Here is a 27,519-nt window from a genome sequence, read left to right on the forward strand (position 1 = left end):
GTGGTGGGATAAGTATGCCAGACATGCATATATCCATTTTTCACAGCACATTTGAAATGCTGGGGTTAAAGTGGTGGGCACACTGGGCAGGCCCCTTAAAATTTCTGCAGGAATTTTCTAGTTTTAAAATGATCTTTTAGAGAGAAATAAAAGACAGAATATCTTACTGTTGTTTTTAGAGCGCCAAATAAAAAAGTTTGTTTAGGAGCTGTAGTCTGTCTTTTTAAATGAGTAAAAGAGTGGCTGTGATTGTTTTAAGTTTGGTTTTATTTGTACAAATTTGAGGTAGAAAATACTTTATTCATCCCAAAGGATAAAGTAAATGTTGTAACTCAAAATCGAAGTTTTGAATCTGGGCAGGAAGGATGTCCCGTAGCAGTCAGACTCACAACAAAACCGAAGATGCCTCTGACTGAAGACTGTATGATGGCTTATGACTTTCACAATTTTTCTAGCAGCTCAATTTCCAGGAAGCAGCAAATCTCTCTTTGTTTTAACGTCTATCTGATCGAGTGGTTAGAAACCGATTCCAAAACTGTAGAAAATACATAAAATACCCGTCTAAACACCTGGACAGTTTTCCTGTATTATTACCTTAGACTTTAGTTGAGAAAATAGTTGATCTATAAACATTTCAAAGCTGAAAGGGTCAACTTTTAATTTATGCACAGAGCAGGAAAAGCGTTTTGTTATTTGCATTACTTTAGCAAAAATTGGACAAGCCTTTATCAGTAGGTCATTGTTTTACAAAAGACAAGTTAGACATTTGGCACAAAATCTGTTAAGAATAGATACAGTTTGATCTACAAAGAGATGGTGAAAGAGCTTTTTACAGAGAAATGGAGAAAAAGAAATCTAAGCAGATCTATTAACTTTTTTTGTTTTTGGAGACAGACTGTTGTTTGTGTTGTAGCCATCGTTGGAGCCAACAGAAACCATTTTTAAATAGGAAAACCACAGAAAAATATTTAAGGACTGGGATTTGTTTCTCTGTATCCTGTTGCACATTTCATTATTTCATGAGTATTTGAGTTTCGTTTTCTCATTTTCATTGTATTGAGTCATACCACTCATGCAGTGTCAAATGTGCGCTATTAATACTTGATGCTTTGTTTTATGTTATGCTCCTTCACAGTGGCTCTTCTCACTGCTGGGAATTTACAGCTGATGGTTCCTTTGCTGTTGTGTAAAACTGATGAAACTTTTCTGTAGAAGCGTCTGAGGCCCATTACTCTGTAAAAGTTCTGACGCAGTACTTCCAGTTATTGTTGCATGTTGCACAACATTTTTACTGCTCCTGCCATGACTGGCAAAATCAGTATAATTGCTTTTGTTTTAAAATACAGAAAACAGAGAATTTAATTAGCAGATGAGAAACTGCATTAAAAAAGTCTGCATTTAATCTAGCTGTCATTATGCTTAAGGTTACTTAGGTTTGAGTAAGCTTCTCAGGGAGTTACGGATCCCTTATTAGGTGTGGGTGGCTTTTACTAACTTGTGTGTTTTGCAAGAAACTTGATCATGTGATCAGTTGGTTTCATTTGTTAGTTGTATTTACGTCTTTTAATACAATAATTAATGTAGCAAATGAGCAAAATGGCTCACACTGAGCAACTCTGTTTGAAAAATGAAGTTTTCCTTCCCAGTCGTTTAATTTGTTGGATGTTCTTGCTGAAATATTAATAAAACTGCCATGAGGTGTAAAAAGCACATTGAACAAATCCCATCTACCTGCAAATTTGACACATCGGTTTAAACCGAGGCATCATTATCATGTTTATAGTGTTTATATGTAGTGCTAATCTGGTGAAAGACTAGATTACGTATGACCTTTGATGATGAATTTGTGAAGTGTTTTGATTAGGAAGAGTGAACTTTTGAACTAATATGTGTAAATGTGTGGCATCATTAATATACAGTTAAATACAACTTTAAATGCATTGTATTGCTGTGTTTAAGAGTGACTGTCTGTAAAGTTGCAACATGTTTCATAGCCTCTCTGGTCTCTCAGGTGAGTAATGAAGCTTTCAACATACAATTTCTGTCTGAGACAATAATGTTTGTTTTTTGTTTTTCTTCCACCTGTAGAATAAAGATCCCAAAATGTCCCGTGTGGCGCTGGAGTCGCTCTACAGGCTGCTGTGGGTCTACATTATCAGAATCAAGTGTGAGAGTAACACTGTCACACAGAGGTCAGTTGCGTAACCATGTAAATGCTTCCAGCCAATCAATTTCTGTGCAACTCGTTCCTGTTAAAAACAGTTCCTCACATAAACGCACAGCTTAACAAATGCAAACCAGAAACTACAGAGTAATGAAGACTGGATACTGTTGTACTCCACACTTTTCAGATTTTTTTTGTTGCTCATATAACATTTCATTTAGGTGTTTTCAAGGTTTAGAAAGTGTTTGATGTGTGTGAAAAGTCCTTGAAAGTGTGCAGCTTTAATCAAAAACCTAATTTCTTTTTAAAAATGTATCTTGTGAAGAACTTTAATTTTACCGTAGGAAAACTGTCCAAATCTTGTTCTATATATCATAGAATCCCTCTAAAATAAATTCAGTTTGTAAGAAGGTGAGAAAATGTAAAAAAAAAAAAATAATAATAATAAATTCTACTACGGTATGAAGCTGGTGTCATTCAGCGCTGTATATGCTTATTACCCCGTTTCTACTCCTCAGCCGACTGCTCAGCATCGTGTCAGCACTTTTCCCCAAAGGCTCCCGCAGTGTGGTGCCCAGAGACACGCCCCTCAACATCTTTGTCAAGATCATCCAGTTCATAGCCCAGGTCTGACTGGAACACTGTTTTTTTTTTTTGTTTTTTTTAAGAATAGCTGACACACCACACAGGCCTGAGTGTGTCCAACTGCTTTTGTTGTTGTTGGTTTCTGCAGGAAAGACTGGACTTTGCTATGAAGGAGATCATCTATGACCTGCTGTGTGTGGGCAAGTCTCACAAAACATTCACCATCAATCCAGAGGTAAAGAGTTAAACATGCTGGGTTTGGGTTCTGTTTATTGCTTCAGGTAATGATTATTTTATTTTTAGCAAGCTACTTTTGAGGCTACATGCTCATTAATGGATTACTAGATTAGTATGTCGATTACTTCAATCGTTTCAGCCCTATTTCTCTTCTTGCTATGTTTTCTGTCCCTCCAGAGGATGAATATTGGTTTGCGAGCCTTCTTGGTGATTGCAGACAGCCTGCAGCAGAAAGACGGCGAGCCTCCGATGCCTACGACGGGGATCATCATGCCTTCTGGGAACACCATGCGTGTCAAAAAGATCTTCCTCAACACCACACTTACCGACGAGGAAGCAAAAGTGATCGGTAGGTTTGGTATTTGGGCAGGTAACGCTGCACACGTATATTTAATGTTCTAAGATCGCTGGGTGTTTCCTCAGGTATGTCAATGTACTATCCGCAAGTAAGAAAGGCCTTGGATAACATCCTGCGTCACCTGGACAAGGAAGTGGGACGCTCCATGAGCATGACAAGTGTTCAGATGTCTAACAAAGAGCCCGAAGACATGATTACGTACGTAAGCACAACTTTGATGCGTGTAATTTCCTGCTGGGTGTGACTTAGCTTTTTATGAACTGTTCCGCAGGGGGGAGAGAAAACCAAAGATCGATCTGTTCCGGACATGCGTGGCCGCCATCCCAAGACTGATACCAGATGGCATGAGCAGACAAGAGCTGATAGAGCTCCTAGCCAAGTACGTCACCCTCAATGACCTTCATCTCATTCCAATCTGTGAGCTGCGGTGAAGCCTGTGCAAACCTCTTTGTTCGTTCCACGTCCGTAGATTGACCATCCACATGGACGAGGAGCTGCGTGGCCTTGCCTTCACGTCTCTTCAGGCCCTCATGGTGGATTTCCCCGAGTGGCGGGAGGACGTCCTCTCAGGGTTCGTGTACTTCATAGTCAGAGAGGTCACGGACGTCCATCCCACGCTGCTGGACAACGCAGTCAAGATGCTGCTGCTGCTCATCAGCCAGTGGAAGCAAGCCGTGCAGAGCAGCAACAAGGGCCATGATACACAGGTGGGTCCTTTGGGTTTCTTTGGCCACAGTTTCATGCAACATGTTGGAAATACTCAATAATAATTTTTTTGTTTTTGTTCTATTGTGTTAAAGGGCTCAACCAACAGCCGGTCTCTGTCCTTGGAGCGCACCCCGCCTTCAGCAGTGCTTCATGTTGTGGAGGGTTTAGCGCTGGTTGTGCTCTGTAGCTGCCGGCCAGCCACCCGCAAGTTGGCCGTTAATGTCTTAAAGGAGGTCCGTGCTCTGCACACAGCACTGGGAATCGGCAAGGTAACAAGTTCAGGCTCACTGTACCTTGCAGAAGCATTAATGGCACTCGAAAAAATTCACGTTACATTACGATTCATTCTTTTTAAAATATATTAAAGGGGGTGTTTTATGTAAAATTAACTTTCTTGAGATTTACTTCAAGAAAACCGCACCTGGAATGTTGCCTTGATTCTTTCATGGATGTTTCAGAAATGCTTGAATCTCCCATGGCAACCGTTTGGGTTGTTTAAGGGCTTCCTGATGAAATGTGACACCTATTTACCTAAAGCTCCTACTTGGAGTTGCAGCCTCCCAGCCGAAGTCCCACATGCAGAACTCTGAAATGGCACCATGTGCCTGGAAAATTCATAATATGACCCCTTTAATAATAATACAAAATTCAAAGAGGGAAACAAATATTGCCGATGACCTTGGACATACTGCTCCCACCTTGATACAGAATCAGGCCTTTTAGATCCTTTTCTGAGGCACAGACCGTGAAGTTAGTCATAACTGATCAAAGATACTTTCACAGAACAGCTGTGTTTACTCTACGTTTATATTACATGCAGATGGAATCTTTTATTTACTTATGTGATCGCTGAAGGCATTTGGCTGCACTTTTATTCAAGGATTTCAGAGTAAAAGGTTTTTCTTCAGGTTTTTCTTTGTAAAAATTTTGAAAACATTTTTTTTTATTTTCCTTCCATTTCATAATTGTGCACTACTTTGTGTTGGTCCAGCAAATAAAAAAGGCAAAATGTGAAAAAGTTTCAGGGGCATTAATAGTTCTGCAAGGGACTGTACAGAACTATTTTATGTTATTATTATAAATGGGAAATTGAATAGCTGTGTGCCTGCAGAGGAGTAACGGAGTTTAATTAAGCTTCATTTGTCGTGTCCTAATCTCTGTAGGGAGATGAGGAACTGGCTATTGACGTAATGGACAGATTAAGTGCTTCTGTGTTGGAGAGCTTCATCCACCTGACCGGAGCTGACCAGGTATGACCGTTCCCTCGCTTCTGCACAAACGAAACATCTTGTGAAACTCTGCTGATCTTCCCCTGCCCTTCCCTTTGCCGCAGACCAACTTGCTGTATTGCCCCAGCGGGATCGAGCTTCAAACACTAGCAGAGTGGAGTTCCTCTCCCATCAGCCACCAGTTCGATGTGGTCAGCCCATCGCACATCTGGGTGTTTGCCCACGTCACGCAGGGCCAGGACCCCTGGGTCATCAGCTTGTCCAGCTACCTGCGGCAGGAGAACCTGCCCAAACATTGCCCCACCGCCCTCAACTATGCCTGGATGTTTGCCTACACCCGCCTTCAGCTGCTGTCTCCGCAAGTTGACATAAAGTACGCTTTGTGTCCTGTTACCGCTTATGTTGTGACACACTCGCTTCAAATAGTAGTTGGTGTAGAAAGCAAATGATGAGGGGAAAACAGGAGAGTTGCGTCTCTCCATTTGCTAACCTCAACTCAGACTAATCCAACCCGACGTTTTCTGTTCGTCCACTTCCAGCAGCCCCATCAATGCCAAAAAGGTGAACAGTCTGAACAGCAGCGATTCCTACGTCGGCCTTTGGAGAAACTACCTGATTCTTTGCTGCAGCTCCGCCTCCTCCTCCTCCTCAATGTGCTCCTCCTCATCCTCCACCTCCGGCTCCGTCCGCTGCTCCCCGCCTGAGACGCTGGCGTCTACGCCGGACAGCGGCTACAGTTACGATTCCAAGGTCGGAAGAGTACGCTCAAACCGAGAATGACGGAACAGAATAAAGCATCGGCTGTGCAGCAGCATCGTTGTGACCAAAGTGAATGTCTGTGTGTGTTCACAGATTGTCGGGACTCCGTCCCCCTCCTCCCTCTTTAAACACATCGTTCCAATGATGCGCTCTGAGAGCATGGACATCACAGAGTCTTTGGTGTTGGGGCTTGGCAGGACCAACCCTGTTGCCTTCAGGTAAAAAAAATACTGATACGAAATCTATAATCATATGTATCTCAGGGTTCTTACACTTTCTGGTTAATTGTGGAATTGAAGTTTTATCACAACATTTTGTGGTGCTATAATGATAAAAGTGAAGACATCAGTCACATAAAGAAATGTTTGTATCACTACATTTCACACAGTAACTGCATTTAATCAATTTATTGATACTCTAATTAAATAAACAGTGGAGAAAATGGTAAAAATAACAATCCTGACAATAATGTCTAATGATGTTTAAACATCATGAATTCGAATTTATTGTGGCAACTATAACTTAAAATCATTATACAAAGAAATTTATCACGATAAATGATAAACAATACGATACACACCACTTATCAAAGTGTTTTCCAAGAGTATGAATGATATTTATATTTCCAGACTGTTTTCCCTTTGCCATCCATTCATCTATCTGCTCACCTCATCTAAGTGAAAATTTGTTTCTATACTTAAAAAAACGGATTAAAATGAACTCTGCATTTTTAAATTTGTAAAGAATTAAAAATGAAAAATATGTACATTTTATAGGGTTTTTTTTGTTTGTTTTTATTTTTTTTAAATGTTTATTGACATGCATGTCTTCCATCCTTCAGAGAACTAATAGAGGAGCTAAACCCAATCATAAAAGAAGCTCTGGAAAGAAGACCAGAAGTGAGTGTGGCTCAGTGATGACTTTAAAAGTATTCAGTCAAACTTTATTTTATTTACGCGACACTTGAATCCAATGGAACCGTTTCCATCATTTACAGAACATGAAGCGACGCAGGCGTCGGGACATCCTCAGGGTCCAGCTGGTCCGGATATTTGAGTTACTCGCTGATGCTGGCGTCATCAGCCACGTGTACGTAAACCCAAGGCGTTGAGACTTCTCCTCTCAGAAAGCCACTGGATGAACTCCGTGATGATTTATTTTTTTCTTTTGGTTTCCAGATCCAGTGGAGGTTTGGACGGGGAGAGCCACTCTCTCAACAGCACGCTGCTCGAGTACGTGGACCTCACCAGGCAGCTGCTGGAGGCAGAAAACGACAAGGACTCTGACACGCTGAAGGACATCCGCTCTCACTTCAGCGCACTTGTGGCCAATATCATACAGAATGTTCCAGGTACGTTTAAGCTGCGCTCTTGACTGTCCGGTGAAATTTAAACAATAAAAAAAAAGTTTCTCCATTTAACATGTTTTTTTTTTCTTTCCCAGTAAACCAGAGGAGGACCATCTTCCCTCAGCAGTCACTGCGGCACAGTCTCTTCATGCTGTTTAGTCACTGGGCTGGACCCTTCAGCATCATGTTCACTCCTCTGGATCGCTATAGTGACAGAAATATGCAAATCAATCGCCATCAGTACTGTGCGCTGAAGGTAAGCGTCTAGCGATGCCGACGTCGGCTTTAACCTCTCGCGCCATCCGCTCTGAGAGCTAAATTCCCGTTTCATCGTTCAGGCCATGTCTGCCGTGTTGTGTTGCGGACCCGTAGCCGACAACGTCGGCCTGTCGTCTGATGGCTACCTCTACAAGTGGCTGGACAACATTTTGGATTCACAGGACAAGAAGGTGAGCAAAATGTTGCTGGTAGTTGTGATGAACTCTAAAATAACCACTGATCCAGATTTTATGATTTAAATTCAAGAATATTTTTTGCAAAAAATAGTGTGGTGCTTTTTTATACATTCAGAAGTCTTACATACTTTCAATATTGGCATGAAGGTCGTTTAAATTTTATGCTTTTAAGAATTTTTTTTCCCTCTAACGCTTATGCTTCCAACTCCCATGGGATTCAAAAGCAGGAACTGGGTGCACAAATTTGCATTTATTATGGATTTTCTCTATCCCAAACATGCTCTATATTATATATTCTGACGCAAAGGCATGTATACTTCATCAGAAATATTTGGTTTTGTAGAAATTTAGAATATTAAATGTGGCTGAATATTTTGGGGATTTTTCTCAGCAGCACTGGTAAATTTGATGGTTTGGTAGCTCAAGCACAGCTTTTAAGCAGGACTTTTAATTGTGTTATGATTCCAAAATCAGGTTTTATTTTTTGTGTTTGACATTATTGTTTTGTTGGGACACACATTCTTACTTCACTGACCAAAACTGTCACCGTCTGGCGAAACAAAAAGGGTCCAAGAAATCACTAAAAACAGGGCATCCTTAAAAACCCTTACATCCATGTATCTAAAAATAAGGCCTTAAAAAAACTCAAATTTATATATATATATAAAGACGGCTTTTAATATGTTAATATTGCAAGCCTTAAATTTTGTCTTGACAGGACTGTTTAATCTCTTATATTTATTTCTCACACAAGACATTCAAAGTTGCGCTCCAGGTTCTTTTCTTTTTATTTCCAACTGTTGAAATTTCCGATGTATATTTACAGTACAAACTTTGCTGAATATTTTTAAAATCTCATTTTATACCTGAAGATGTGGCGTCACGGTTTAAATATTTGGTTTGCGGTCACCTTTAGGTCCACCAGCTGGGTTGCGAGGCCGTGATGTTGCTGCTGGAGCTCAACCCAGACCAGAGCAACCTCATGTTTTGGGCCGTGGACCGATGTTACACCGGCTCACGGCGCGTTGCGGCTGGCTGTTTCAAGGCCATCGCCAACGTCTTTCATAACAGGTACTACCTGCATTAGCAGAATGAACTTCAATTTCTTGTTTTTACTGGGTTGTTTGTCTGTCAAGCAACTTGTTTTTTTCCCCCTTTTAGGGATTATCAGTTTGATACTGTGGTGCTGCTGAACCTGATTCTGTTCAAGGCAGCTGATTCTTCCAGGGAAATCTACGAGGTAGCCATGCAGCTGTTACAGGTCAGTCTGGTCCGTGTTCATTCAATGCTTCTGTTGGGATTTTTCCCTTCAACTTTTGAGACGTTCTCACCGCTGCGTGTGTGTGAAACAGATCCTGGAGCCAAAGCTTTTCCGTTATGCACACAAACTGGAGATCCAGCGGACAGATGGCATCTTGACTCCTCCCTCACCGCTTCCACACCTGTACTCCGTGTCTTACTACCAGCTTTCTGAGGAGCTTGCGAGAACATATCCGGAGCTCACTCTGCCTATTTTCTCAGGTCAGCTACTTAACAAAATACTGCTGGATGGTTTGTTGTGAGATAAAATGGCTGTGCTGCCATACTAATGGAGGGTTTGTCTGCTTCTTGAGATCCTTGAAAATTATTGAATTTTAATTAGGTCTTTTCAAGGAATGTGGACAGTGCTTGATTTTGGTATAAAGTCTTTAAAAGTTTTTGATATTGAAACTGCACAGTTTAGTAATAAAGTGCAATCTAATGCTAGATTAGAAGCCAAAATTTGGAAAACAATATTTACAGTTAAACCCTCACTGTCTGAAGTTAAACTTTTCTTTCTTAAGCCTGTTTTTATTTGCTAAATGTCAGGAAACATAGCAAAAGCATTTTGTACTTCATTTTTTGCTTTATTTTTGAATATTCCTAATGCCTCAATGAATTATTGATCTTCAGGGTTTCCCTCAGTGTATTATAAGCCTGGCGGGCCACCAGGCTTTACTTTTGCCCCCCCCAGGCTAAACATTTTTTTTTTTTTTTTTTTTTTTTAAGTCTTTTTAAAATATTTGCATTTTTTAAGACTTTGTGGTTTGTGTTCAGGTATTAATCTTCTAACCTTTTAATAACACTTTATCAAGTGATATTTTCAAATTTTCTGTCAACTTTAAACATTATTTAACTCAAAAACACGATGGACCTTGCAAGTTTTCTGGGGGAAACCTTGGACGTGTGTAATTGAAGCAAAGATTGTCTTATTTTTTTTTTATATGTTGAACAATGTTATTGAAATTGGGGGATTTTTTTTTTGTCAAATGTATGTTTCGTTCTGGGATCAGTCCGGTGTATAGGGCGTGTGCGGGAGAGACATTTCAAAACATAGAATTTTGCTGTATTTTAGCTTACCTTGTCCCTGCTGTAGATTGTAGAATAATTTGACAAAAGCATTATTATTAATAACAGTAATAAATGGTATCATACAGTAGTGAATTAAAACTGTCTTTTTTTAGTATATATGTTTGTTTTATTTCCAAAAGTTTGAAAACTTAGCTTGAAAATGCTTGAAAAGTGCTTCGGTTTAACTGTGGGAAAACTGTACAAGCACTTTCATGTGTCATTTCTGGATATTTTTTTTTAAATTATATTTTTGCTACCATGTGATTGTCCCAAATCACAGAAGTCAGCCAGCGTATCCAAACAGCACATCCTAGTGGCCGTCAAGTCATGTTGCACTACCTCCTACCGTGGATGAACAACGTGGAGCTGGTGGAATTCAAGCCGACCATAAGGCGACCAGAGGACTGCGGCAGCGGCGAGGAAGAGGAGGATAGCCAAGACCAAGAGATCATGATGGTGAACAGCCGCCGCTGGCTCCGTGGAGAGGGGTGGGGATCCCCTCGTGCAACGACCATGGTGCTAAACAACCTCATGTTTATGACCGCCAAGGTGAGACGACTCACCCAACACCCCCCGCCCCCACACCCTGCTACGAATCCGACGTGCCGAGAATCCTAATCAATGTCCGTTCTTTGCAGTACGGAGATGAATTTGCTTGGTCAGAAATCGAGAACGTGTGGACGACGTTGGCAGACAGTTGGCCAAAGAACCTCAGAATCATTCTGCACTTCCTCATCAGTATATCTGGGGTCAGCAGTGACCCCAGCCTCTTGCCCTACGTAAGCGGCAACACTTTTTTTTTTTTTTTTTCCTTTCAGGAACCGTGGGAGACATGTGGCATTTGTTTCTAACATTTTTCTAACATGTGTCCTCAGGTGAAACGAGTGGTGGTTTACTTGGGCAGAGATAAAACGATGCAGCTGCTGGAGGAGTTGATGTGGGAACTTCAGCTGACTGAGCCGGTCAGCTCAGCTGTGACCCACATGGACAACCCCCCTTATTACCGCATCACCTCCAGTTACAAGATCCCCTCAGTGACCTCAGGTAATGGACCGATAGAGACACACAAGTTAATTTCTTACATTGGAGATGCACCAATCAGGCCTTAAACTGATTCTGGATTTGATCATTGTTTCTTAGTTAAGATTCATGCCCCGGACCTAAAGCTTTGGCCGGGTCTAGCCAAAATTGTTTGCTTGATGGCTCGGGATTCTGTGATGCATTTTTTTAAGCCTACAGTGCGCACAGAGAAAACTTTACAAGAATGCTCAACATAAATATGTGTTAATGTGCTTGTTATAGTCTAAATAGTGGAGGAAATAGTTTACCAGTTGAGGAAAGAAAGAAATGAAGGTGCTGAAGTTCATTGTACTGTAACAAGCGCAGCACATTGAGCCTGCAGCCCTGCCCCCCCTCTGCTCCTATCAATCACACATCCCAGATGATTTGCCCTTGACTCACCCTGCGCTTACAAGTGATGTGACGGAGCTGGAAGATGTTAAGCAAAATCTAAAAATGGGAGAAGTTAATTATAGGCTAAAAACGAAAGAAGCAAAATCTTAATTAAAATAATATGTCTGGATACTTTGGACTTGGGCCTAAAATACAAGTGAATTAATCAGGTCTTGTTAGATTTTTTAGACCTGCTGTAAACTCAGTGTTTTTCTAAGGACATAAATTTTCTAGTTTGTCAACTGAAAATAATGGTATTCTTAGATTTGAGGCTAAATTAATAGCCATTTTTCCCCCTCTGGAATAATTGGCCAATTCCAATCACTGGTTGATTGATTGGTGCATCTCTAGTTCTATCAATTAAATGCTGTACTTCCAGTGCCAGACGATGTATTTCTTGCCTTCTCCATCAGGAACAACCTCCAGCAGCAATACCATGGTGCCAGGAAGCGAGGGTCATCAAGACGGCAAGAGCAAAGACCCAAACATGGAAGACAGGTACCAACTTCTGCACAAATTTCCTATTAAAAGCTGTTATGAGTTTCTATTCCTGCATTTTGTCACTCCCTTGGCCTCTTCTTTTTATTTTAAGAGCAGATTAGTTGGTCCTTAAAGCTAAAGTTGACAACTAGTCTTGAGTGGGACCGAGACCAAAGCTTTTCTCTACTGTCCTAAAACAACAACTCTCAAAAATATTACGGCAGTGTATTTTAGGAAGCTTTAAAATGAAGTCACCATGTGCCAACATCACAACAGCTTAGAACTTTCTAAGATGGCAGATGTGTAAACGTCTATGATGATTTTGAAATCGAAGTTGTTTGAAAAGACGACAAACATCAGCGGAGTTAGATAAATGTCAAAAAATACACCCCAAACTAACTTTGTCTAGTCTATGGCGCGATGCCTGGTGAGTATCAGTGTTTCTGATTAAACTAGGCAAAACTGGAGTCCTGTAAGCTGTTCTTTTTGAGAATCTTCAGAATTTCTAATGTGTTTCGAATCACATCTCGACAACACGCACCTTTCCACTCCAAGTGTTCGTTTCCCTTAAGATAAAAGTCCACTTTGGCCTTGTCTTCTGTCAAATTAGCTGTCGGCTTCACCCTCCAGGACCAAATAATCTGGAGTTATACTAAAAGGGGAGGACATCTTACTTCAGATTCTCAACCTTTTAATGCGCTTTATCTTCAAAAATTTAAGAATGCATAAATTCAGAAGAACATCTGAATTTATGACATTTATGCCTAGAGGCTCTATGCAGTCTGAGATTTTGGTTTTACCAGCACGTCTCCTCCCACAGTTACACACACCTGGATATTTACTCGGGTCTGAACAGCAACCTGAACCGCCAGCACCACCGCCTGGAATCTCGGTACAGCAGCAGCTCTGGTGGCTCCTATGAGGACGAGAAGAGTAAGCAGAGAACAATCCCACACTCCTCCTCAGCATAGTGTAGTTTTAATACGGTGTAAGACCATGCTTACTAATGTGTCTCCAGGTGACTCCATGCCACTTTATGCAAACTGGCGCTTGAAAGTAATGGACCACAACCAGCCGGAGCCTCTCCCGTTCCCCCCGACGGGAGGCTGCTGGGCTCCGTTAGTGGATTACCTACCAGAGACAAACACCCCCACTGTGCCGCTCCACAGGTACCATGTAATACGGTGTTTCGCCACAGACGTTCAGCTTTGGTTAAAGCTCACAGTCGTCCTCTGTTTTTTTTTTTTTTTTTTTGGTTTTTCAGATGCAACATTGCAGTCATCCTGCTGACGGACCTCATAGTAGACCACGGGATCAAAGTGGAGTGGAGCGCATACCTTCACCTTTTGTTACATGCTGTGTTTATTGGTAACGTCCTCCGATGTTTCACGCGTCGTCTCTGCTCACGTACCGGCCTCGTGGCGTCACTTTGTCGTTCTGCTCTCGTCCTCCAGGCTTTGATCACCAGCACCCAGAGGTCTACGAGCACTGCAAGCGGCTGCTGCTTCACCTGCTTGTCGTCCAGTCTGCAAACAGCCAGTCCGTGGCCATGGTGCTGCTGCGGAACAGAGACTACAACGATCCCCGGGTTCTGACGGTGAAGCCAGCGATTCCAGAGCTCAGCCTTACAGGTCAGTCCTGCCGTCAGCCAGTGGAAAGCAGGGAAGCAACTAACGGTTATTTCAGCAACCGATGATTGTGCCAATTGTTCGGATAATTAATCGGATAAAACATAAAAAAATAGCTACATTCTTCATTTAACCACTTAAACCTTATTAATGCAATATTAGAAATGCATTAAGAGATAGAAATATTTTTTTTAAATAAGAAAATAAACATTTATTGCCTAAATGCAATAAAAATAGATTTCTTTTAGTTTGCACTTGATTATTTGTAGATTCGTCACCCCAAACTTAGCCACCGGGTGGCAGCAAAGGTCTTTCCCATATGTGTAAATGTAAACTGTGCCACAAGCTGCTGCTGTTGCAAAGCTACAGCCTGACATCAACCGAGTGTGCTCTTGTTGAATGTTTCCACAGGAATGCAGGAGATTTTGCCAGATTTTCAGCCGTCGCCGATGACAGACTCGGGCCTCAGCACCAGCTCCACATCCTCCAGCATAAGCCTCGGTGCGGGCAGCAGCACTTTGTCCCACCTCTCCCCCACGCTTCTCATCGAGGCCGATATTAACGCCGAACAGGACGACAAGGCCAAGGGTCTCATCGAGTTCATCACGTCAAGGTGAGGAAGATACAGCAGTATAAGTAGATTTTATATACATTCTCATGATGCAGCTCAGTTTGAGACGGTAGTTGTAGCAACGCCGAGTGTTTTACTTAAGTTTACAATTATTATGCTTTCACGCTTCCAGTGGTGTCTAACAGGAGCCGGTATTTAGGTTCTGCATGGGTTTGAGTTTGGTTTGGCTTCATCTGCGTTTTTTTCTGGTGTGGTACCTAAACCTAAGCAATTAAAAATTAATCAAGATAAATGATTAATTGCTTAATTAGAATGAGCTTGATCATTTCTATTGTGGTGATTAATATTTTTTGTAGGGAAATTTTGTTTAAAGATTTCATTATCCATTTAATTTTTTGTTTTGTTTTGTTCTTGGTTGTTGTGTTTTATTATTTGATGAAGTAATAAGTGGAGTGTTCTTTTACAGATGTAAAGTTTATTGATCTTTGAGAGGGCAAACTTACATTATTTGTAAATGATCTCAATACAACATTTTTGTTTATCGTCCTGCAAAATTTGCTATCGTGACGGACCTATTGTCTGATCTTTGTTCACTCTCATCCTGCAGAAAGCGAGGTCCACTCTGGAATCACGAAGACGTCTCTCCCAAGAACTCCAACATTAAGAGCGCCGACCAGCTCAGCGTTTTCGTCAGACACGTCGTCACGGTCTTCAAGCAATCCCAGACAGGTCTGAACGGACGTCCGCGACTCCTCTTCTGTCGTTTCCGCCCATCCTTCTGTCGATTTTGTGTTGGAGTTATCTGCATGTTACGCGCCTCTCTTCAGGTTTCCCTCTGGACTCCATGCTGAGCGAAGTAGCTCTGAGAACGGCTCTGTCCTGCTCTTCTCGACACTACGCCGGTCGCTCGTTCCAGATTTTCAGGGCGCTCAAACAGCCTCTGACTCCGGCCACTCTGTCTGACATCCTGTCTCGACTAGTGGAGACTGTAGGAGACCCAGGAGAGGATGCCCAGGTCAGAATATGGGAACACTGCATCATACTGCTGCTCTGAACAAATTTAATCCATTATTTAAAGACACAATGTAACTGGTTGTGGAAAAATGTCAAGCTGTCTGATTTGAACTGACTAAATATATGTTCATATTTTTCCAGGGTTTTGTCATTGAGCTCCTCCTGACATTAGAGTCAAGCATCGACACTTTAGCAGATATTATCAAAAACTACGACCTCCTGTCTGCCTTAGCACAGTAAGTCTTCTCACAAGTTCCTTTCTTACTTTGTCATTATTTTCTACTGCACAATTAGACAAAATCTGCTGGAGGGCCAATATTGGATAAAATCGGCTATTTTTTTTTTTTTTAGCTGTCCATCATGTTATGTTATTCCCTCATCAAAATCACACCTGTAGTGTCGCTTTGATTCTTTCATGTATGTTTGAGAAATCCTTTAATCTCCCACGGCAACGATTCAGCTGTTCAAAACGCCTGGTTAGACCTGGCGCCGCCTTCGAAACACAGCTCCTGCTCAGAGCTGCAGTTTCCAAGCTTCTGCCTCACAGAGCAGCCTGGCCACCTGACTCTCACTCAGCTCCTTCAGACTAGCCAGCAGCAATTAGCAAACATCTGGTTGAACTGCACATCTACTGAGATCTTTATACCTTCTACTTCTCAGTGAAGCACTGGTAAAAAAAAATAAATAAAAAGGCAGAGTTTCTTAAAGAGACATGCCCAATTTCAAGAAGTTAAATAATGAAGTAAAATTTATTTTAATATATATATATATATATATATATATATATATATATATATATATACATATGTATATATATATATATATATAGCATTTTTACCACAACTGAAGGTGACATAGTTGATTGTTCTGTAAAATGGTACTATGAGACTGGAAAACGCAAAACCCTGCTCCTTTAAAAGGCCGTACTGTTCTCTTTCTAGAAGCTCTGCCCGCGACCAGTCGTTGGGAGCAAAGTTAGCCGCCAACAGGAAAAGCACGGGCCAGCTCAACCTGAACAGCGGCGGCCTGTTGCATTACGTCCACACTCGGAGCAACTCGCTTCGCGCCAGCATCATCGGCGAGCGGAAAGCGGACAGACGTCGAAGCAACACGCTGGACGTAGCGGACAGACTCGGCGACAACCCCTCCAACCTGCTGCGCACAAAGAGCCTGACGTCGCTGGGCGGGGGCGGCAGCCCGGGAGGCGAAGCCGTCCCGCCGGTGGACCCCTCCAACCTGATGGCCACCGTCTTCTGGATCGCCGCCTCCCTGCTCGAGTCCGATTACGAGTTCGAGTACCTGCTGGCACTGCGGCTGCTCAACAAGCTGCTGGGCCAGCTGCCTCTGGAGCGGGCGGACAGCCGAGAGCGGCTGGAGAACGTCCAGGGGAAGCTCAAGTGGTACAACTTCCCAGGGCTGCTGCAGCTCTTCCTCAAAGGCTTCACCTCCACTTCGACGCAGGAGCTCACCATCCACCTGCTCAGCAAGCTCATCAGCGTCTCCAGGCACACGCTGGTCGATCCTTCACAGGTAGCAGGTAGGTCTGAGTGGTTTCATCTTCATCTCTGAGTGGTGGGGCCATGAATAAGGACACTCTGTTTTTGTTTGCTGTACTATTGTTACCACTTATTTTGACAGTAATCCTCTGATCATAGAGCTTTTCAAATCCCTTCATAACTGTTGGACAAACATTTCACAAGCGAGTTGGAGCTGTAATCACCTGCATGCACTGCTTTTTGTTGGCCTATCACTTAAATCAGCGGTGTGAAACCCACTTGACCTATTGATTCGATTCATAAAATAATGTTTAAGCACACAGCTGTTACCTGGAAGGTTTGTCTGCAGGCCTTGAGTTTGACAAGTGGCTGTACTGTGACAATCTGTTTAACATTTCAAGGGCTCTGAATGCGTTTGTAAGGCAGCGTATGCGACCTTCCTCTAACCATTTTCCTCCTCGGATGGATCCCAGGTTTCCCTCTGAACATCCTGTGCCTGCTGCCTCACCTCATTCAGCACTTCGACAGCCCCACTCCCTTCTGTAAGGAGACGGCGGATAAGATCGCCAAGGTGTGTGCGGAGGAGAAGTCGGCCACGCTCTCCAACCTGGCCCACATGATGAGCCTGTACAGCACACACAGCTATTCCCGCGACTGCACCAACTGGATCAACGTGGTCTGTCGCTACGTCCATGACGCCTTCGCAGAGAGGACCTTGAACCTGGTCACTTACCTGGCAGAGGTACGAGAGATGAACATCAGACTTCTTTGTGTTAGTTCTGAATGGTAGACATGAGCTTTAACGATGAATGTTTGCATCTCAGCTGTTGGAGAAGGGCCTACCCAGCATGCAGCAGTCCTTGCTGCAAATCATCTACAGCCTCTTGAGTCACATTGATCTCTCAGCAGCTCCTGTCAAACAGTTCAACCTTGACATCATGAAGGTCATTGGCAAATATGTTCAGGTGAGTAAGTAACTTTGGAAACTTTGTCATCAATAGTTAGCTTTTTTTTTTTTGTCCTCTCAGCAGTCAGTTATGCTGCTACGAGTTGAGATAGTCTAAATTTTTCATTTTGAGTTTTTGGAAAGATTCCACACTCTGTTTTTAGCCAGTCCCATTTTTTTAAACATTTCAAATATTGCTTTCTGGCTTTTTCCTATTACAAATTTTTACTACGAGGGGAAGATTGCATTGTGTGTGAGACCAGTTTCTCTAAAACAGCTTTACTGTTTAAAAACAAAAATGACAACTTTGTTGACATTTCACTGTTTTCATGACCGTTATTAGTAAAACCTTAGTCTGAGTGTTGATTCTTTTCATAAAAATGTTACCAAATTGTCCAAATTGTGCACACCTCATAACAGACAGGTTGAACTCTTAAGAGTAAAAAAGGCAGCTTTCTTGTAACTCATTTAGCCTTCCTGTTACCTGCTGAGAGTATTGAGCTTTGTTGCAATCTGACTCGACGTGGCCTTTCTAGAATAAAAGAACTACCTTCCATCTTTTTTATGACATATCTACAAAAATCTGTTTTACTAAAAACTGACATTTTTTTCCTTTCTTTAAAAAAAAAAAAAAAAAAATTTAAAATTTGAAAAAAAAAAAAAAAAAAAAGGAAGATAAAAATATTTTTTCCTGTAAGGTGATGATATTTGTGGAAAATTATTTTTAAAAAACATTTTCAAACTATTGACAAAAAAATTTGATAAAATATATGGTACTGGTACTTAATATCAATGTTGTGGAAATTCAACGCATCTATTCCATGTAAAACTCTTTAGCATTTGCATTTGTTATTTGCATTTTACCAAGTAAGTTTTAGTTTATTTGCTACTCTGACTTTGCTGTTCTTTCAGCAAATGGCCATTTTTTTAAATGACATTGCGATTCAAATGCACGGTGTTGTGTGTGTGTGTGTGGGTGTGAAAGTAAACTGGACTGATCTATAAACAGTAGAGTAATTAACTTAGAAACGCCTCATCTCTCAGGGTTACAGAGTGTAGCGCGTTTTTATGGCCGCCTTTTACCGACCGTCTCCGGGGAACCATACGGCTCCATATCATCCGTGCATCTGACAGCTGCACTGCCATTATTGTCTCAAACAAAGTTCTGAAAATGATTTAATATAGGTTTGTGTTTCCAGAAGGCTTGTGGGTATTTTAGCATGCCTTCACATCTGCCTCCTTTCTGGGTTGGTCATAGATCATGCGGCATGGAAATGATGTCATACTCTCTTTCTGTTGCAGCATAAGTCAGGTAATGTTTTACCTGACTTATGTCAGGTAAAACAAAATATGACTTCATGCATATTTTTCCTTCAGAGGAAAAATATGCATGAATCACAAGAAAGGCTTTTAGGGTTTGTTTTCTCACTACATCACGATAACGCCGTCTGCTTTTGCTACAGAGCCCGCACTGGAAAGAAGCCCAAAACATCCTGAAGATGGTCGTGTCTCGATCGGCCAGTCTGGTGGTTCCAGACGATGTGCAGCGTTCGTACAGTTCAGAGTCCTGTGGGTCACCAGAAATCGCCTTCACTCGCATATTCAACAACTCATCCAAGGAGCTGCCTGGAAAGACCCTGGACTTCCACTTTGACATCTCAGAGGTCAGACCTGCTGTTTTTAACTAACTTGCCTCCAAGACCCCCCACGTTCTTAGCACTTTGTTGCTGAAACTTATTGTCTTGGCTCTCTAGACACCAATTATAGGCCACAAATATGGCGACCAGCGTACCGCTGCAGGGCGAAACGGAAAGGCGCAGGTGATCGCCGTGACGAGGAGCACCTCGTCAACGTCGTCTGGCTCCAACTCCAACGGTCTGGTGCAAGTGAGCTGGAAGAGGCCTCAGCTGTCGCAGGTACTTTCTTTCAGTGGATACACATTACAAGAACAAACCATTCTGTGAGGCAGTAATCTGTAAAAAAAAAAAAAGATCTATATACACTGCTCAAAAAAATAAAGGGAACACTCAAATAACACATCCTAGATCTGAATGAATGAAATATTCTCATTGAATACTTTGTTCTGTTCAAAGTTGAATGTGCTGACAACAAAATCACACAAAATTCATCAATGGAAATCAAATTTATTAACCAATGGAGGCCTGTATTTGCAGCCACACACAAAATTAAAGTGAAATGTTCCCTTTATTTTTTTGAGCAGTGTGTGTATATATATATATATATATATATATATATATATATATATATATATATATATATGTGTGTGTGTGTGTATATATATATATATATATACACACTCACAAGATAATTAATGAACTGACCTTTTCATAGGACATCCTACTCTCCAGTATTCACTGTTAGCTCGGTTAGCATTAAATGCTTTGAACTGGGTCTGCAACTAGCCATCATTTTAACACATTTTTGGCTCATTCAGTGAATTATTCATTTCACCACTTAAGTTTGTTTTATACAATATTAGAAATACATTTAAAAATGCAAATAGACAATCCAATTCCTTTTTTTAAATCGGAAAATAAATGTCATTGCATATTGGATTTGTACAGCTATGATTTAATTTCTACTCTTAAGATGGTGACCTTTTTTCAAGTCTGTATTCCCCAGTTAATGATTAATCAATAACTAAATTAGATGATGATTATCTCAATAAATAATCTGATTAATCGTTTTATCCCTACATCAAACTACAGTCTTAGTTTATATTCCCTGGAAGATAGCAACCTTCACCTTAACTCTGAGACGATGAAGTCGTGGAGAGCTTATTAAGTTTATTGTTTTCTAATCTTTCATGTGTTTCTATTACAGAGAAGAACCAGAGAGAGGCTGATGAATGTCTTGTCTCTATGTGGTCCAGAGTCCGGCATTCCCAAAAATCCATCTGTAAGACTCCTCTCCTACTCTGTGAACTCAAAGTCTCTTATAAACCCTGCTGATGTAACCTGCTGCTCGGTCACTTTGATGGAAATTAACTTTTTTTAAAGTTATTTTAAGGGTGTAGAAATTTTGTATTGACAACAAAAACCTTTTATTCTCGCAGGTGGTTTTCTCATCCAATGAGGATCTGGACTCTGCGGACCAGCAGACCAGCCTCATCCCCACAGTGGAGGAGGTGGTCCGAGAGGAGGAGATTCAGGGCGAAGACACGGGCAGCGAGCAGCAGTTTGGCGTCTTTAAGGACTTTGACTTCCTGGACGTGGAGCTGGAGGATGCCGAGGTGGGTTTACGTTCAGAGCGTCTGATTGTTGCAGATTCAGAAGCTAACAGTGGGTGGAAAATATCGTTACTTTCAGTTATCTGCCCTGCCGTTGCTCTCTTCTTGTCAGACTTGAATTAGTTGTGACGAATGAGCAAAATTGTTTTCCAGCAGTCGTAAGTCTACTAACATTCATATTCTTTTTCCTCTCTTGCTACAAGGAGTTGCAGGTATGTCTCTGGGCCCAAAAGTTAATTCATTCCTCCCCCGCCCCCCATCCTGCTGTTCTCCCTGTGTCGCCATCCAATTAAGTGCTGTTGGACGTTTTGACTTGAAGACTTTCCCCTGTGATTGTGGACATTTTTTATAGCTTTAGATCTTAGCATGATATTTCATCCCAAAAAATGTGGAGAAAAACCTACGCCACCCACTCACTCACTCACGCATGTGACCTTTTGATGTTTTGATTTCAGTTGGTCTTTTTATTTTTTTATTTTGAGATTTAGGGTGTTTTCACACCTGATAGTCCGGTAGAATCGGTATAAGTGGGGATCAGTATTGCAGCATCTCTCACGTTTTTAGCTGAAGGAAGGTTGTGAAAGCGCCACCTCTTACCTGCGGTGATGCTGCACCAAAAGCCACTGAGGGAAACGATATAAAAACCTCAGAAGAAGACCAGCGCAACTTCCTGCTTCACAAAATCTAAACAAAAATGTCTTTGGTAAGACAAATGTGAGTCTGCGCTGGACTCACATTTATTTTGGTTGTATTTACCCAGAATTCCCTGCGGCATAGTCCACTTCCTGCTTTTGGAGTGGTCTCCAGTCCATTTGCTTTCACATATGCATTTGAACCAGAGTTCACTTCAACCAAACTTAAACCTGGGTTTATATATGGAGATGGAGAGTTCACCTTTTTTTGGTTCACATCAGAGTTCAGTTGCGCGTTCACACCTCCCCAAACAAACCGAACTCTCTAGGCAAACAAACTAGAAGTCTATTGAAAGTAACTGGTGTGAAAGCACCCTTCTTTTTTTTATTTTTTTTTAGAACACTAAGTGGTGAAATGTCTGCTTTGTGTCTTTCTTATCTCCTAAATTATTATTCCTCCCATCCCAAACCTTCCCTTTTGCGCACTCCGTCTCACTGCTGTCGGCCTGCTTGTCCTGCAGGGGGAGAGCATGGACAACTTCAACTGGGGGGTGCGCCGCCGCTCCCTGGAGAGCATGGACAAAGGGGACACACCGTCTTTGCAGGAGTGCCAGTACGCTGGCAGCACGCCGAGCCTCAACCTCACCAACCACGAGGACACGGACGAGTCATCGGAGGAGGAGGTACTGAGCGCTAGCCAGATTCTCACCCGCTCCAGCCTTGTAAGTCTCACTCCGACCAGGGTCCGCACACACACACGCACACACACCTCCCCCCACCCAATCTACCATGGCCTCTCACACAGCCCGCTGGCATGGTGTGTGCGTGTGTGTGTGTGCGCGCGCATACTAAGCTGGACCTGCTGCCTGCTTCTTCGCTGGTGGTGGTAGTTGCCTCCTTTAAGTCTCAGCCCAGTCCTTTCACCTCTGACTAAAAGGGAAATTGTGTATTTAAATGTAAAGTCAGTAGAAATATATAGTATAGAAATGAGTTATCGGTAAGTACAGTGAGTTGATATTTTTTTGCACACTCTAAAAAAGTATAAAATCCTAGTTTTTCCAAACCTGCATGGTCCGTTTTTTGCAACTTTCTAACAATTCTCCAGCTCGTTTCTAACTCCCCTTGCAAGCTTAAAATCCCCTGTAAGATAACCGAAATGCCTGAAGTCATTCTGGAAGGGGCTTGTTCTCTCTCTCCTCCTCTGCTCCTCTTGATAATGCATGGTGAGAGAATGAGCTTTTGCTTTTCATTTTGAACATGCGACTCCCAAAGAGACATAAGTCGTCCAGTTTTTACACTTGAGTGCATGCAGCATTTACACTACCTTCAATAAGTATTCACGCCCCTTGGAGTTTTTTCACATTTTGTCATCAGGATTTCATTGACAGACCAACAAAAAGTTGTGCAGAAGTGACAGTAGGGGTGTTTCATTGCAAAAATGTTGTATTGCTATTGTGGCAACGATAAAAATGATGATTAAAAGAAAACTATTTTTTGTTACTTTTTTAGGTAACTGTATGACTGTGATGACAAGACACAGCACTCTTAGCACCACAAACACAAATACTGCTTTTGAAAAACACACTCATTTGAAATACTCTTCTTTAGGACGTCATTTACTTAAAGAAGTTTGATTTATATCACTAAATTGCACACAATAGCTAATTTTATTTGTTCATACTTTCAAATTTACATAGGAGAAAAACATTTTCTCCTATGTTTTTGTGCAACAAACATAGGAGAAAATAGGAAAAAATAAAATTTGAGGGAATACTGTCGGTGTTGTACAAAAGTATAACACTGACAGAACGATAAACCAGTTTATCGTCCCAATAAACTGATACAATAAATCAGTTTCTTGTCGGAAGAAATTTTTCACAATAAACTATGCTATAAATTCCCACCCCTAATTTTCAGTAGTTAATCGTTGTAGGGGAAAACATTAAGAAAATTAACAGTATGTTGGGGTTTGTCAATGTAACGATGTAAATGTTACTGGTATTTGTGTCATTCCGTTGCAAAAATTCAGTGTAGAATTTACTGCATGCAAAAAAAACAAAGGTCTGCATTTGTTATTTATTTATTTTTTAAAATGCTACTTTGTGTTTGTCTGTCACTTGGAATTTCAGTAGAAAACATTTTGGTTTTGTAGTTGTAACTTGATAGAAAGTGGAAAAAGTCCAAGGTCTGTTGTAAGGCAATATGAAGCCAGTCAATAAAGTTAGATTGCTAATAGCATGATTATTTTTTGGAATAGCCTGAAGTAATTTTAAGATGCAGGGTCGGAGAATTCAAGACTAAAATGACTAAACTTCTCTTGCTTGTTATTGATACTGAGGTCATGTTATTGGTTTAATACTTTGTGAAGGTTTGCAAATTTTTTTATTTTAAATCTACTAAACTAAGGAAAGAAGAGATTTTGTTGTCTTCGATTGAACACAATCAAAAATATTTGCATAAAATGAACCTTTTTAGGGAAAGATCAAGTGCACTGCAAAAAAACACAAAATCTTACCAAGTACATTTCCTAGTGCTAACAACGTCTTGGTGCACTTGAAAACTAAAAGTAACTTTTCAGCAAGACATGGAAGCCAATAATTCCTTAATATTGATAAAAAGAACTACACAAGTGAAATAATCTGTCAGTGGAACAAGGCATCTTTCCCATATCATAAGTGAAATAATTTGTAAACTAGCACTTTTTCATCAATATTAAGGAATTATTGACTTAAAACAAGCTCCTGTTACTTGTATGTCAGTTTGCTCTTATTTAAAGTGTACAAATATATTTGGCGTAGAAGCTAGAAATGCACTGATCCAATAAACAGCAACATTTTAAGTCAATCAGTGCTGCTTTTCTGTATTAGATCGGTATCGATGCTAAACCTCAGATATCAGTATCGGTATCAGAAGTGAAAAAAGCAGATCGGTGCACCCCTATTAGAAACCAGACCAAAAATACCTGGTAAGATTTTGTGGGTTTTTTCAGATTAAATAACATAATCAGCTGCGGTTTAACTATATTCTCGTGTGTTTACGTCCATAATAATCCGCGCTGAAACCTGTCGCGTCTCGTCTCTGTTTTCCAGCTGAACAGCGACTCGGCGACGGACGACACTGCGTCCAACCATGTGGACTCGCTGCAGCAGTCTCAGGAATCGTCCAGCAGCGCCATGACCGAAGAGGCCACCGTCCTGCCCTCCCTGCCCTCACTCCCCTCCCTCCCCCGACTGGATAGCCCCAGTTTGGAGATGGCCCACTCAGACAGCACCAGCAGCCAGCTGCCTGAGGTGCGATCAATCGGGAGAAGCAATAAACTGTGGTGCTCGGGTACTTTTTAGCTTGCCTTTCTTTTCCTTCTCCGCTTCTGTCTGCCTTTTGCTCTATTTCTTGTCTTGTCGGTTATTTAGCGGGGAAAAAAAAGAAAATTTTTTCGGGGTTAATTTTTTTTTTTTTTTTTTTTTTTTTTTGATGGGTCGGTTCTGCGACTTGCTATCGGGTTCAAACATTTTTAGCTGCTTAATTCCCCTCTGTGGCCCCTTCTCTTGGTTGCTTTGCTCTGGGTGTGGGTGCTGGAGGCTGGTTCTTTAGCTCTTGTGCTTTTACTATGTGATTTTTGGGAAGAGATGAAAGCAAACACTCACCTCAGGCCAGCTGTTACTGCTCAACCCCAATAACCATTCCAACTAAATCCTCCGTTTAAAAAACTTGTGAAAACGACCCGAGGTCCGTTCTCTTCATCAGAAGCATGTGTGAGTATAAGTCCTTTTTAAGTGGTGTGTTGAATTTTAAAAGTGCACTAAGTTGAAAATCAGTCAGAGGTGCTCTAGCCAATTTAAACCTCTTCCATTTGCTACTTTTTTTAACACGGCATAAATTGTCTTATGCTACTAACTGCTACTGACTTTAATCACTAACATTGCTGAGATGTTATGATGATGTCATTTGTTTGGGGAATATTTTACTTTGAGTGCATTAACACTGAATTATCTTGAACTTATTCTTGTCATGGATAATGGTTTGCTTGTATGTGTGTAAGTGTTCTTGGTTTACTTGCATTTAAGCCACTTTATTGGGGCTTTTCTCACCGCATACACTGCCACCTACTGGCCTACCAGTGTAAGTCGACGAAGGAAGACAAACGTTTCAAGCATTTGGCCAGTATCTCTGCTTTTCGATGACAAAAAATGTCACAATTTTTTTTTAGATAAGCAAAAATGATTGTACATACTGTTAATCTCATTTACTGAAAAAAGACATTTTAGCACAGTATTTTGTAGTAATTATTGTGGTTTGATAAAACTGCAATATTTTAAAATTCTCCAGTTTTTCTGGCAATTCCTCAATCTCTGCTTCTAGAGCCCCACAAACATGAAATCTATGTCAGAAATAAAACATAACTGTCATCAATTATACCTACATACAGTATTGTCATTTAGTTGTACAATTTTACAGTTAAATGACAAACGATAAGAGCATTCAATTATATTTTCTAATATGTTGATATCTGTTGATGGAGGGTAGACCATGGACATGTTGACAGACCATCACAGGCAAAGACTAATATATCTGTAAAAAAAATTAAAAGTATGTTAGGATAAAATTATAATTTGTCTATGTGAACATCACTGCTTATGTTTTGAATTGAAATGTTTATATATATCGGCACCATAACATTCTTCAAAATGATTTAGTAAGAAGTAGTTTTGGTTTTAAATTGTAATATATTGTTTTTGTTGTGCCAAAATAGTGAAGCCAATCTAAATTAATATGGTAAGAAGCTGCTGATGTCTATTCCACCTCTCAGGAAAGAAAAAATAAAATATACCATGTCTATATCTGAAGGTAATGATGCTAAATCAGGGTGGAATAAATCATGTGAAAGTTTAGGATTGCTGTATTTAAGGTTTTGAATCATTACATTCATTCACATATTGTCTTCTTGTTTAGTCCCATGAACGGTACGTCTTTCTCTTTGTGGGAATGGCTTTTAAAATACAGGGGGCAGCAGTGAGTCTGAAGGATCAAGATAAAGATCTGAGTCAACAGTTCAAGTCATTTAACTAAATTATATAAAATTGGAAAATATAGGGATGCTGTAGTTGAACCGATGCTTTTACTTTTGTTTTAAGACTGCGTGGAGACCTTCATACAATCTTCTCTTTACCGTCTAAAACTTAAATGCTGCATTAAACAAAAACCGTTACCAGTTATGTTACAGGCATAGAGACACTAAATGTATAATAGCTAAATAATTTAGCAAACATTTACAGCAGTCTGAAAAGTTATTTGCAGTGATTTTTGATTACGATAATTTTCCGATTATATTGTGCCGCCCTAATGTTGACCACTACATTGGTCATGTGAAAAACTCCTTGGAAAATCCATGTTTAAAGTATTAAAAAATATGCACCTAGTTATAATGTTCACATCTTAAGATGATGGAAAGCACAAAAAACATCCAGTGAGGTGTTATTTGGCTCATGAAGGGCTAAAGACGAGCGCGTCTCCGTTTATGCTCTAATGCTTCAGCAAGTGTTTCTACCCTTCAGGGATTGTGCTCTACAAGCTTTACTCCTTTTTGCCAAGGATCTCAATATCATCCCAAGGTCCCCCCACTCCCCCCAGCCCCGTCTCGTTTCACCCCCAGCTCTTAGTATAATGAGCCCCTGATAAAACCATCAATACTCTTACTCGTTCCTTCCTGGACGACCATGAACGCCGCTAAAAGCTTTCCATAATATAGATGAGGTCCCTGTGACGTGCTGGGCGGCCTGCCACATGCCGTTTTCTTAATGCATCAGACTTTTAAATGAAGCTAGAAGAGTTGAAGCTCT

General features: G+C 41.0%; 1 protein-coding gene across 13 annotated transcripts in view; it reads left to right on the top strand.

Moving 5' to 3' along the window:
- The window catches only part of fryl (furry homolog, like), a 93,357-nt gene that overhangs the window by 54,554 nt on the left and 11,284 nt on the right, over nucleotides 1-27,519 (top strand). For 6 of the 13 annotated variants that reach the window (XM_015019994.1, XM_015019995.1, XM_015019985.1 and 3 more), the window contains 42 exons: nucleotides 2,089-2,192; nucleotides 2,683-2,791; nucleotides 2,898-2,984; nucleotides 3,164-3,335; nucleotides 3,410-3,542; nucleotides 3,616-3,723; nucleotides 3,814-4,051; nucleotides 4,145-4,321; nucleotides 5,216-5,302; nucleotides 5,386-5,654; nucleotides 5,821-6,031; nucleotides 6,134-6,258; nucleotides 6,882-6,939; nucleotides 7,038-7,129; nucleotides 7,219-7,391; nucleotides 7,484-7,644; nucleotides 7,727-7,837; nucleotides 8,760-8,914; nucleotides 9,005-9,104; nucleotides 9,196-9,364; nucleotides 10,494-10,762; nucleotides 10,852-10,992; nucleotides 11,089-11,257; nucleotides 12,079-12,163; nucleotides 12,966-13,078; nucleotides 13,164-13,314; nucleotides 13,410-13,513; nucleotides 13,600-13,776; nucleotides 14,185-14,386; nucleotides 14,952-15,073; nucleotides 15,172-15,359; nucleotides 15,500-15,594; nucleotides 16,300-16,895; nucleotides 17,328-17,596; nucleotides 17,679-17,819; nucleotides 19,264-19,464; nucleotides 19,555-19,716; nucleotides 20,645-20,719; nucleotides 20,877-21,053; nucleotides 21,254-21,262; nucleotides 22,204-22,404; nucleotides 24,772-24,972. In XM_015019994.1, the coding sequence (XP_014875480.1) occupies nucleotides 2,089-2,192; nucleotides 2,683-2,791; nucleotides 2,898-2,984; nucleotides 3,164-3,335; nucleotides 3,410-3,542; nucleotides 3,616-3,723; nucleotides 3,814-4,051; nucleotides 4,145-4,321; nucleotides 5,216-5,302; nucleotides 5,386-5,654; nucleotides 5,821-6,031; nucleotides 6,134-6,258; nucleotides 6,882-6,939; nucleotides 7,038-7,129; nucleotides 7,219-7,391; nucleotides 7,484-7,644; nucleotides 7,727-7,837; nucleotides 8,760-8,914; nucleotides 9,005-9,104; nucleotides 9,196-9,364; nucleotides 10,494-10,762; nucleotides 10,852-10,992; nucleotides 11,089-11,257; nucleotides 12,079-12,163; nucleotides 12,966-13,078; nucleotides 13,164-13,314; nucleotides 13,410-13,513; nucleotides 13,600-13,776; nucleotides 14,185-14,386; nucleotides 14,952-15,073; nucleotides 15,172-15,359; nucleotides 15,500-15,594; nucleotides 16,300-16,895; nucleotides 17,328-17,596; nucleotides 17,679-17,819; nucleotides 19,264-19,464; nucleotides 19,555-19,716; nucleotides 20,645-20,719; nucleotides 20,877-21,053; nucleotides 21,254-21,262; nucleotides 22,204-22,404; nucleotides 24,772-24,972 (6,687 nt within the window). The remainder of the gene's footprint in view (nucleotides 1-2,088; nucleotides 2,193-2,682; nucleotides 2,792-2,897; nucleotides 2,985-3,163; nucleotides 3,336-3,409; nucleotides 3,543-3,615; nucleotides 3,724-3,813; nucleotides 4,052-4,144; nucleotides 4,322-5,215; nucleotides 5,303-5,385; nucleotides 5,655-5,820; nucleotides 6,032-6,133; nucleotides 6,259-6,881; nucleotides 6,940-7,037; nucleotides 7,130-7,218; nucleotides 7,392-7,483; nucleotides 7,645-7,726; nucleotides 7,838-8,759; nucleotides 8,915-9,004; nucleotides 9,105-9,195; nucleotides 9,365-10,493; nucleotides 10,763-10,851; nucleotides 10,993-11,088; nucleotides 11,258-12,078; nucleotides 12,164-12,965; nucleotides 13,079-13,163; nucleotides 13,315-13,409; nucleotides 13,514-13,599; nucleotides 13,777-14,184; nucleotides 14,387-14,951; nucleotides 15,074-15,171; nucleotides 15,360-15,499; nucleotides 15,595-16,299; nucleotides 16,896-17,327; nucleotides 17,597-17,678; nucleotides 17,820-19,263; nucleotides 19,465-19,554; nucleotides 19,717-20,644; nucleotides 20,720-20,876; nucleotides 21,054-21,253; nucleotides 21,263-22,203; nucleotides 22,405-24,771; nucleotides 24,973-27,519) is intronic. The other 7 variants (XM_015019987.1, XM_015019991.1, XM_015019997.1 and 4 more) reach the window with 4 other exon arrangements.

Source organism: Poecilia latipinna, unplaced genomic scaffold (assembly GCF_001443285.1).
Source record: "Poecilia latipinna isolate Pla-1442-1.1 unplaced genomic scaffold, P_latipinna-1.0 Scaffold2516, whole genome shotgun sequence".
Taxonomy (NCBI): Eukaryota; Metazoa; Chordata; class Actinopteri; order Cyprinodontiformes; family Poeciliidae; genus Poecilia; species Poecilia latipinna.